This window comes from Oncorhynchus tshawytscha, linkage group LG04, assembly GCF_018296145.1.
Source record: "Oncorhynchus tshawytscha isolate Ot180627B linkage group LG04, Otsh_v2.0, whole genome shotgun sequence".
Classification (NCBI taxonomy): Eukaryota; Metazoa; Chordata; class Actinopteri; order Salmoniformes; family Salmonidae; genus Oncorhynchus; species Oncorhynchus tshawytscha.
In genome coordinates this window covers 4,292,245-4,304,194 of record NC_056432.1, presented here as the reverse complement: position 1 = coordinate 4,304,194, position 11,950 = coordinate 4,292,245, and the positions used below count along the sequence as shown (strand labels likewise).

General features: G+C 42.2%; 1 protein-coding gene across 1 annotated transcript in view; it reads left to right on the top strand.

The window, feature by feature from the left end:
• The first annotated feature begins 3,227 nt into the window (after positions 1-3,227).
• The window catches only part of cspg4ba (chondroitin sulfate proteoglycan 4ba), a 64,625-nt gene continuing 55,902 nt past the window's right edge, over positions 3,228-11,950 (top strand). The window contains exon 1 of the mRNA XM_024414876.2: positions 3,228-3,475. Coding sequence (XP_024270644.2) covers positions 3,382-3,475 — 94 coding nt within the window. The 5' untranslated portion in view covers positions 3,228-3,381. The remainder of the gene's footprint in view (positions 3,476-11,950) is intronic.

Genomic DNA, 11,950 nt, shown 5'->3' with positions numbered 1-11,950 from the left:
CCACTAGGCTGCCTGCCTCTAACCACTAGGCTACCTGCCTCTAACCACTAGGCTACCTGCCTACCCCTCTAACCACTAGGCTACCTGCCTCCCCCGCCAACCACTAGGCTACCTGCCTACCCCTCTAACCACTAGGCTACCTGCCTACCCCTCTAACCACCAGCCTACCTGCCTCCCCCTCTAACCACTAGGCTACCTGCTTCTAACCACTAGGCTGCCTGCCTCAAACGACTAGGCTACCTGCTTCCCCCTCTAACCACCAAGCTACCTGCAGCCCCCCTCTAACCACTAGGCTACCTGCCTCTAACCACTTTGCTACCTGCCTCTAACCACTAGGATGCCTGCCTCTAACCACTAGGCTGCCTGCCTCTAACTCTGCCTGCCTCTAACCACTAGGCTGCCTGCCTCTAACCACTAGGCTAACTGCCCCCCAACCCACTAGGCTATCTGCCTCTAACCACTAGGCTACCTGCCTCTAACCACTAGGCTGTCTGCCTCTAACCACTAGGCTGCCTGCCTCTAACCACTAAGCTGCCTGCCTCTAACCACTAGGCTGCCTGCCTCTAACCACTAGGCTGCCTGCCTCTAACCACTAGGCTACCTGCCTCTAACCACTAGGCTGCCTGCCTCTAACCACTAGGCTGCCTGCCTCTAACCACTAGCCTACCTGCCTCTAACCACTAGGCTGCCTGCCTCTAACCACTAGGCTACCTGCCTAAACCACTTTTCTACCTGCCTCTAACCACTAGGCTGCCTGCCTCTAACCACTAGGCTGCCTGCCTCTAACCACTAGGCTGCCTGCCTCTAACCACTAGGCTGCCTGCCTCTAACCACTAGGCTACCTGCCTCCAACCACTAGGCTACCTGCCTCTAACCACTAGGCTACCTGCCTCTAACCACTAGGCTACCTGCCCCCTCTAACCACTACGCTTCCTGCCTCCCCCTCTAACCACTAGGCGACCTGCCTCCCCCTCTAACCACCAAGCTACCTGCCTCCCCCTCTAACCACCAAGCTACCTGCTGCCCCCAACAACCACTAGGCTACCGGCCTTTAACCACTAGGCTACCTGCCTCTAACCACTAGGCTGCCTGCCTCTAACCACTAGGCTGCCTGCCTCTAACCACTAGGCTGCCTGCCTCTAACCACTAGGATGCATGCCTCTAACCACTAGGCTACCTGCCTCTAACCACTAGGCTGTCTGTCTCTAACCACTAGGCTGCCTGCCTCTAACCAATAGGCTCCTGCCTCTAACCACTAGGCTACCTTCCTAACCACTAGGCTGCCTGCCTCTAACCACTAGGCTACCTGCCTCTAACCACTAGCCTACCTGCCTCTAACCACTAGGCTACCTGCCTCTAACCACTAGGCTGCCTGCGTCTAACCACTAGGCTGCCTACCTCTAACCACTAGGCTACCTGCCTCTAACCACTAGGCTTCCTGCCTCTAACCACTAGGCTACCTGCCTATAACCACTAGGCTACCTGCCTCTAACCACTAGGCTGCCTGCGTCTAACCACTAGGCTGCCTACCTCTAACCACTAGGCTACCTGCCTCTAACCACTAGGCTGCCTGCCTCTAACCACTAGGCTACCTGCCTCTAACCACTAGCCTACCTGCCTCTAACCACTAGGCTACCTGCCTATAACCTCTAGGCTACCTGCCTCTAACCACTAGGCTGCCTGCGTCTAACCACTAGGCTGCCTACCTCTAACCACTAGGCTACCTGCCTCTAACCACTAGGCTGCCTTCCTCTAACCACTAGGCTACCTGCCTCTAACCACTAGGCTACCTGCCTCTAACCACTAGGCTACCTCCCTCTAACCACTAGGCTACCTGCCTCTAACCACTAGGCTACCTGCCACTAGCCACTAGGCTACCTGCCATCTACAAACATTCTGATTTGGTCTATAGCCTAGACTAGCAAACTTAGAAACACTTACACGTGCTCCTGATTTTTTGACACATTGCCTATTTTGAATAAAAATTACTATACAATATAATTACGAAAAGGATTGAGGTTAGATTTTAAGTCGACTTATATGTGCGTTTTAGGTTATAGTTTTATAGCATAATCATATATATATATATATATATATATATATATATATTTTTTTTAATTTTCTTATGTCTAATGTTGCAGAAAAAAATATTAATGGAAACATAAATAGGAAAACATGAACCTATTGATCTATAGTTGGAAATGAAGCCTAGAGCCTATTGATCTATAGTTGGAAATGAAGCCTAGAGCCTATTGATCTATAGTTGGAAATGAAGCCTAGAGCCTATTGATATATAGTTGGAAATGAAGCCTAGAGCCTATTTATATATAGTTGGAAATGAAGCCTAGAGCCTATTGATCTATAGTTGGAAATGAAGCCTAGAACCTATTGATCTATAGTTGGAAATGAAGCCTAGAGCCTATTGATCTATAGTTGGAAATGAAGCCTAGAGCCTATTGATATATAGTTGGAAATGAAGCCTAGAGCCTATTAATATATAGTTGGAAATGAAGCCTAGAGCCTATTGATCTATAGTTGGAAATGAAGCCTAGAGCCTATTGATCTATAGTTGGAAATGAAGCCTAGAGCCTATTGATCTATAGTTGGAAATGAAGCCTAGAGCCTATTGATATATAGTTGGAAATGAAGCCTAGAGCCTATTGATTTATAGTTGGAAATGAAGCCTAGAGCCTATTGATCTTGAAGCTTAGAGCCTATTGATATATGGTTGGAAATGAAGCCTAGAGCCTATTAATCTATAGTTGGAAATGAAGCCTAGAGCCTATTAATCTATAGTTGGAAATGAAGCCTAGAGCCTATTAATCTATAGTTGGAAATGAAGCCTAGAGCCTATTGATCTATAGTTGGAAATGAAGCCTAGACCCTATTGATCTATAGTTGGAAATGAAGCCTAGAGCCTATTAATCTATGTGAAACGGTTTAATGGAACGGCTGTGACAGCTGGTACAAGAATATCTGTCTGGTGGGGTCTATGAGGGACAGTCTCTCCAAGCCCTTCAAAATCAAGAGTTGTTAAACCCTACTCTCTACTAGTTTGACCTCGTAAATGGGCTCATGCTAATCTAAAATGTATTTTTCCCCCATGTTCAAAGTAGCCCACTGCTAAGGTATATCGCAGGGTGGTATAAGGAGGGGGCACAAAACACACACACACAAGGCGGAGTTACAGAATTCACCAAGTGTCTGCACGGTCTTTCTCTCTCTCTCTCTCTCTCTCTCTCTCTCTGCTTAGTTGAAAAGAAGTGGGGAGGGTAGGTTAACTTGTAAATGAAGTGGTCGAATACGTGACCGAAATCTCAACAAGACCACCCAATCTGCAAATATGTAACGCCCGGACTAAACCTTGGATAATATTTCCGAATGGAAAACATGAAATTCCCTATTAGAAGCACAAAGAAGCTGTGTTTTTACGCGGCGTTGTTGGTGTCGCTTACGAGCGACCTGGCAATGGGAGGTAAGATCTCTGATAATTCGATTTCCCCCACCGAGGATCAGAGATGGTTTGCAATCTGTATACATTGTGTTTTAGGTGGTGTGTATATATGTGTTTGACACTGTAATTCACGAATGTATGTTTAAGCGTTATTACGTTCAACTTTGACCGTGTTTTGGCTAAGTGCGAGAAAAGAACTCAGTTGGGCTTTGGTCCTGAGCTCACTTCGAATAAAATCTAATTCAAATCAAGATTTATAATTACAGTTTGATAATGGCGATACCAGACTTGATGCTATGTGTCTTCCAATGACAGCTCAATATTGAGTTATACAGATATAACAGCATAAGTTATACGCGTGAAGAAAAAATCGATTATATCCAACATTTCAACAATTCAATTATTAAGTAAAAAACCAAAGGTATCACTTTCAGAATAGAAAACTGCCCTGAGGGTTGTCCATGGCTACACACAAATTAATTATTTTATAAAGGAAACATTGTCCGAATGTTATATACTGTGCTGCACAGCGAAGACACATTGTATAACACAGAATCATCAGAATGAATCCGAACTCTTGAACTGAAAACATCCAAAAATTACATTACTGAAAATTAAATGAACCCAGAGAAATAGACAGAAATAGATAGTAGGGGCAGTGTATCCCAAAGGTGAATCACCGTATTCCCTACTGTAGTGCACTAACTTTTGACTATAGCCCTATGGTTAGTGCACTGCATAGGGAATAGGGTGCCATTTGGGAGGTTCACCCTGGTCTGACTGGAATAAAGGGCCCATGGAAAGTAATTAGTGACATCTTTGGATTTAGTTCCCTATGATTACACATACTCTAATACATAAAAGCTTTTTCTAGTTAAAGCAAACATTCATTAGGCGGCTGTATCATTTATTTAGTCAATGGGAATGGGAGTAATCTAGATGAAGAGTTTTTTTCACATCTGTGTTTTTTTTTCATCAGAAATGATTGCTTATGAGTACCATCGTGTGTGTGTGTGTGTGTGTGTAAAATAGTAATGTTGTCAGATGTTTAATTCATAGATTTTAGATCTGTATTTATAATGTGTTTTTGTTTTGCTAAATGCTATATTATCCATTATTTAACTAGGATGGAATGTTCGTACCCTGTATATTTGACAGTGGTATGTGGTTGTCTCACTAAACTAGTTTAAGATTAATGCACTTACTGTAAATCACTCTGGATAAGAGCATCTGCTAAATTACTCAAATGTTTAATGTACTTTTTCTTTTTTTACATACAAATGTCATATTACTGTATAGAATATTTTAAAGTATTGATGTCACAAATGTACAATTTTAAAAATGTCTTTAGAAAAAATGTAGTTATTTGTTACATTAGACTGTGTAAAACCTAGCAGTACTACTGATTTCTCTGAGAGTGAGACAGATATATATTATTACTGTGTAAAACCTAGCAGTACTACTGATTTCTCTGAGAGTGAGACAGATATATATTATTACTGTGTAAAACCTAGCAGTACTACTGATTTCTCTGAGAGTGAGGCAGAGATATATTATTACTGTGTAAAACCTAGCAGTACTACTGATTTCTCTGAGAGTGAGGCAGAGATATATTATTACTGTGTAAAACCTAGCAGTACTACTGATTTCTCTGAGAGTGAGGTGGATATTTAGCATTTAGCAGATAAACATGATTATTTATTTATTATTTACATGTCTGTGATTCAACAACCCCATGCCCTGATTATTAGATAAAGAAAAAACACACCAATCTTTTTTCATACTTTCTTTAAAAAAGCTCATTTTATGAACTTTTCAAATTCTGAAAATGGATATATAACGTTTTGGAAAGAAACTTCGCATATAGATATATTTATTTCCAGTTTAATGATTAATACAATCTGAATGAACATCGGTAATTGTCAGCATCATTTAGGAGCATGATGGTAATTTTGTATTTTTTGTATTTTTAATGAGATGTTTAGCACATCTTTAGCCTGGCTCAAATGATGATTCATTAGCGTGGCTTCATATTCTAAAGATAAGATAAGTTCCGGCTCTATATTATATGGAGGGTCTGTGTATAAAACATGGTATATAGAAAAACAACAGCAGAAAGGAACATTCCAAGGGGCCAGTTTCCCAGACACAGTGATAGTTGGAAGTAAAGCACACACAAAAAAAATGCATTGACTTGCATTTGATTTGTGACAACAACAAAAAATGCTAAAAAGTGTTTGAAAGCAGTGGCCAAGTGAACAAAATCAAAAGCATGGGATTGCTGTTATAACTTTACAATGCACTGTTAGAAAAAAGGCTTCTAAAAGGTTTTAAAAGGGTTCTTCGGGTGTCCCTCTGCGGGAAAGGGTTCTTTATGGGTTCTATATCGAACCCAATTGGGGATCAATCTGGAAGCAAAAAGGGTTCTACCTCGTACCAAAAGGGTTCTACCTGGAACCAAAAAGGGTTCTTTAAAGGGTTCTCCTATGGGGACAGCCGAAGAACCCATTTTGGTTCTCGATAGTATATTTTTTCTTCTTCTATGAGTGTACAGTAGACTGCTTACAAGGTAAGGAAACCAACATTGAATGTTGTCTCCTTTAAGCTTACTCCTGGACTAAAAAGCATGTAAATCTATGACGATACGCATTAGATCAGCCAAGGCACAAATTAACATAAATATGAACTATGGAACAAAACAAAAAAACACCAGGCTCCTTTGGCCTCAAATTACCACTAAAACTCTTGTATTTGAGGCTGCTAGACTGCCTACTGGCTTCTGTTCCTGATGAGATGCTCTGTGACATCCCTCTTAGCTCTTAGCTCTTAGCTCAAACATTGGTTTTAGGCTCAATAATAAAGTATTGAAAATAACTATACTGCACAAAAATATCAACACAACATTTAAAGCATATGGTTACCATGTTTCATGTGCTGAAATAAAAGATTCCTGAAATGTTTCCAGACACACGAAAGGCATATTTCTCATAAAATGTTTGTACAAATTTGTTTACTTCCCTGTTAGTGAGCATCTAGCAGTACTACTGATTTCTCTGAGAGTGAGGCATCTTGTTCCAAGATAATCCAACCACCCGACAGGTGTGGCATATCAAGAATCTGATTAAACAGCAGACATTAAACAGACATTAAACAGGGAAAACATATTACGACCTAGGTCTCTTTTACAAATGTGCCCTGAACAGTGGGGCAAAAAAAGTATTTAGTCAGCCACCAATTGTGCAAGTTCTCCCACTTAAAAAGATGAGAGAGGCCTGTAATTTTCATCATAGGTACACTTCAACTATGACAGGCAAAATGAGAAAAAAAAAATCCAGAAAATCACATTTGTAGGATTTTTTTTTTTTTTTTTAATGAATTGATTTGCAAATTATGGTGGAAAATAAGTATTGCACTTGGTTTTAATTCAATAGTGGGGATAAACAAAGCTATTAGGTTTATGCAATATTTGTAAACATGACCAAATTAGGTTGTGTTGGAGTGTTTCCTATAAACAAAAGAACTCGTCCCAATTCATTACATGTTCTGTGTATGAAGAGTCGAGCACACATATATATATATATATTTTAAAGTGGCGTATAGGAATGCAACGGGGCCCATGGCCGCGTTCAGCAGCCAAACATGGTCAAACTTTGCAGATAGAAATACATACAAATAGAGCCATACATTGATTCCTTATTCTACATGTCAGAGAGGCACGTTTGTATTTCTATCTAAACGTTCAAAATCTTTCCAAAACGTTCCCGCTGAACGTACCCCTGATAAAATGAGTGACCAATTTGCAGAAGCGTTCCCCCTGAAAAACGTGGGGTAACAAATCAAATGATTGTGAATAACGGTAATAATGTATTCTTGAAGGCAGGATCAGACTTATGGTGGGTATACTGTAGTGGGTATACTGTAGTGGGTATACTGTAGTGGGTATACTGTAGTGGGTATACTCCACTGTAGTGGGTATATTGTAGTGGGTATACTGTAGTGGGTATACTGTAGTGGGTATACTGTAGTGGGTATACTGTAGTGGGTATACTCCACTGTAGTGGGTATATTGTAGTGGGTATACTGTAGTGGGTATACTGTAGTGGGTATACTCCACTGTAGTGGGTATATTGTAGTGGGTATACTGTAGTGGGTATACTGTAGTGGGTATACTGTAGTGGGTATACTCCACTGTAGTGGGTATATTGTAGTGGGTATACTGTAGTGGGTATACTGTAGTGGGTATACTGCAGTGGATATACTGTAGTGGGTATACTGCAGTGGGTATATTGAAAATTGGGTATACTGTAGTGGGTATACTGCAATGGGTATATTGAAAATTGGGTATACTGTAGTGGGTATACTGCAATGGGTATATTGAAAATTGGGTATACTGTAGTGGGTATACTGTAGTGGGTATACTGTAGTGGGTATACTGCAGTGGGTATACTGTAGTGGGTATATTGAAAATTGGGTATACTGTAGTGGGTATACTGTAGTGGGTATACTGTAGTGGGTATACTGTAGTAGGTATACTGTAGTAGGTATACTGTAGTGGGTATACTGTAGTGGGTATATTGAAAATTGGGTATACTGTAGTGGGTATACTGTAGTGGGTATACTGTAGTGGGTATACTGTAGTAGGTATACTGTAGTAGGTATACTGTAGTGGGTATACTGTAGTGGGTATACTGCAATGGGTATATTGAAAATTGGGTATACTGTAGTTCCAAGCCAAACCGTTACACACAGCCTATGTTGTTGTCACCATATTAGCTAAAGTAAGGTCATAGTCAGCATAGCTAATATAACTAACGCGTTAGTAAACCTGCTACAATCATGCAATAACGTTCGTGTACAGTCAGTAACCAGTTACACCAGCAGGCCCCAGGTGGCAATAAATTAGTAATAACAAAAGCTTAGCTTGACTGGGAAGAGTTCCAGTGTTGTGTTGGAAAGGCATAGCCAGCTAGCTAAAATAGCATCCCTCTGTTATAGCCAGCTAGCTAACATAGCATCCCTCTGTTATAGCCAGCTAGCTAACATAACATCCCTCTGTTATAGCCAGCTAGCTAACATAACATCCCTCTGTTATAGCCAGCTAGCTAACATAACATCCCTCTGTTATAGCCAGCTAGCTAACATAACATCCCTCTGTTATAGCCATCTAGCTAACATACCATCCCTCTGTTATAGCCAGCTAGCTAACATAACATCCCTCTGTTATAGCCAGCTAGCTAACATAACATCCCTCTGTTATAGCCAGCTAGCTAACATAACATCCCTCTGTTATAGCCAGCTAGCTAACATAGCATCCCTCTGTTTGAGCAGCTACATTTGCTAGCTAAGTAAGTGAAACTGAAAGTGAAAAAAATGTACACACTCTCTCTCTCTATTTCTCTCTTGCTCCTCCTTCATTTTGGAAACGGTTCAACTATTGTCTTTCTCTTTGAGTCAACTACTCACCACATGTTATACACTGCAGTACTAGCTAGCTGTAGCTTATGCTTTCAGTACTACATTTATTCTCTGATCCTTTGATTGGGTGGACAACATGTCAGTTCATGCTGCAAGAGCTCTGATAGGCTGGAGGACGTCCTCCGGAAGTTGTCATAATTACTGTGTAAGTCTATGGAAGAGGGTGAGAACCATGAGCCTCCTAGGCTTTGTATTGAAGTCAATGTACCCAGAGGAGGATGGAAGCTAGCTGTCCTCCGACTTCACCGTGGTGCTACCCTACAGAGTGCTGTTGAGGTTACTGTTGACCTTCATTGCAAAACAGTGTGTTTTAATCAGTTATTTGGTGACGTGAATATATTTAGTATAGTTTTATCCTTTTTTTTTTTTTTTTACAATTAACATTTTTATGATATTCACTGAGGAGGATGGTCCTCCCCTTCCTCCTCTGAGGAGCCTCCAGTGGTATTGGGTATACTGTATTGCCTTGCTGACTGTACGCTGACAATACTGTGTGTTTGACCTCATGCTTTATTAGACAAAGAAGAACAAGGAAAGCTACTAACTCAGTCTGTAATAGATGCCACCGTTTGATCTAACACTCTTGTAAAAGAGGGTTGTCCGAGGCCACAGCCTCATTTACACGGCTGTTCAATATGACACTGTGCTGTAATGGATTTATTCAATAATACATGAATCGAAAAAGCAATGAGTTGGACCAAGTACAAGCTGTGAGTTGACACGTTTAGCAGAAGAATGGATAGGGGTCAGTAGTACACAGCTAATGCCTCTAAACTCGCCTTTTGGCCGTACGAACCCTGTGATTTAATGTGTATAGGCTCCTCAATGCCCAGAACTTCTTACAACAACACATTTTATTTGGGGGGAAACCTGAAACGTCTCTTTGGGTCCTTGGAAAAGTACTGTATAAAACACAAGTATTATTATGATTATTTAAGGTGACGTTGTGGGCGTTGAACCCTCGAAGCGTGGGACTTCATCGTGGTACATAGAACAGGCACTTCTTATTTATTGAGGTGAAAACTAAAGCTGACTGGGCGTTGAACCCTCTGAGCGTGGGATGTTGGACTGACAGTAACATCAGGGTGGTTGGTGGACAGGACACTAGGGGATGTTGGACTGACAGTAACATCAGGGTGGTTGGTAGACAGGACACTAGGGGATGTTGGACTGACAGTAACATCAGGGTGGTTGGTAGACAGGACACTAGGGGATGTTGGACTGACAGTAACATCAGGGTGGTTGGTAGACAGGACACAGAGGATGTTGGACTGACAGTAACATCAGGGTGGTTGGTAGACAGGGCACTAGGGGATGTTGGACTGACAGTAACATCAGGGTGGTTGGTAGACAGGGCACAGAGGATGTTGGACTGACAGTAACATCAGGGTGGTTGGTGGACAGGACACAGAGGATGTTGGACTGACAGTAACATCAGGGTGGTTGGTAGACAGGACACTAGGGGATGTTGGACTGACAGTAACATCAGGGTGGTTGGTAGACAGGACACTAGGGGATGTTGGACTGACAGTAACATCAGGGTGGTTGGCAGACAGTGTGTCTCTTTGTGTCTGTCTGTGTGTCTCTCTCTCTTCTCTTTATCCCTCTCTCTCTCCCTGTCTGTGTGTCTCTCTGTGTGTCTGTGTGTCTCTATGTGTCTGTGTGTCTCTCTGTGTGTGTCTGTCTGTCTGTGTGTGTCTCTCTCTCTTTATCCCTCTCTCTCTCTATCCCTGTCTGTGTGTCTCTCTGTGTGCCTGTGTGTCTCTCTGTGTGTCTCTGTCTCTCTGTGTGTGTCTGTCTGTCTCTGTCTCTCTCTCTCTCTCTATCTGTGTCTCTCTCTCTCTCTGTCTGAGACAATGAAGGGACGTCAGGGTCTTTCATGTTCAGTTGTGGTGCGTTTCAAGACAGGGCATGTCCCTGCACTCACACACACACACACACACACACACACACACACACACACACACACACACACACACACACACACACACACACACACACACACACACACACATACACCTCACACGCACACCTCACACTCACCTCACACTCACCTCTGTGTTCCCAGGCTGCACTACTTGGAGCGTTGCCGTACTACCTGGGGAGGTGTGGGTTGTAAAAGAAGAAGAGATTCCCATTTCTCAGAGGACGAGTTTAGGGTTGAAGAAAGGGCTAAGAGTCACTTGATGTCAAGACGTTTCATCCTGAAGTATGACTCGGTGTGTACTGAGGTCTTGAGGAATATCATAGCTGCTGCATAGACTGCTCCTAAACCATGACAACTCCTGCCTCCTGCCACAGGCAGGATTTATGAGCAGTCTACCCCTTAACTCGTCCTCTGAGAGATGGGAATCTCTTCTTCTTTTACAACACCTTTACAAGTCCTGTCTCAAGATAGCGGCAGGGTAACCTAGTGGTTAGAGCGTTGGGCCAGTAACCGTAAAGGTTGCAAGATCGAATCTCCCGAACTGACAAGGTTGAAAATCTGTCGTTCTGCCCCCAGAACAAGGCAGTTAACCCCACTGTTCCTAGACCGTCATTGAAAATAAGAATTTGTTCTTCACTGACTTGCCGTGTTAAATAAAGGTTAATAAAATAAATAAAAGTAGCCTTGACAGATCTGTAACTTTAGATGCTGAACACTGTAGATGACTCTGTCACAGTGTTGTTTCCTATAGTACTAAGTCAGTCAGAACAGAACCTGCCTATATAATGACCCAGAACAGAACCTGACTACATAATGACCCAGACCAGAACCTGACTACATAATGACCCAGACCAGAACCTGACTACATAATGACCCAGACCAGAACAGAACCTGACTGTATAATGACCCAGAACAGAACCTGACTGTATAATGACCCAGACCAGAACCTGACTGCATAATGACCCAGAACAGAACCTGACTACATAATGACCCAGAACTGAACCTGACTACATAATGACCCAGAACAGAACCTGACTACATAATGACCCAGAACAGAACCTGACTACATAATGACCCAGACCAGAACCTGACTA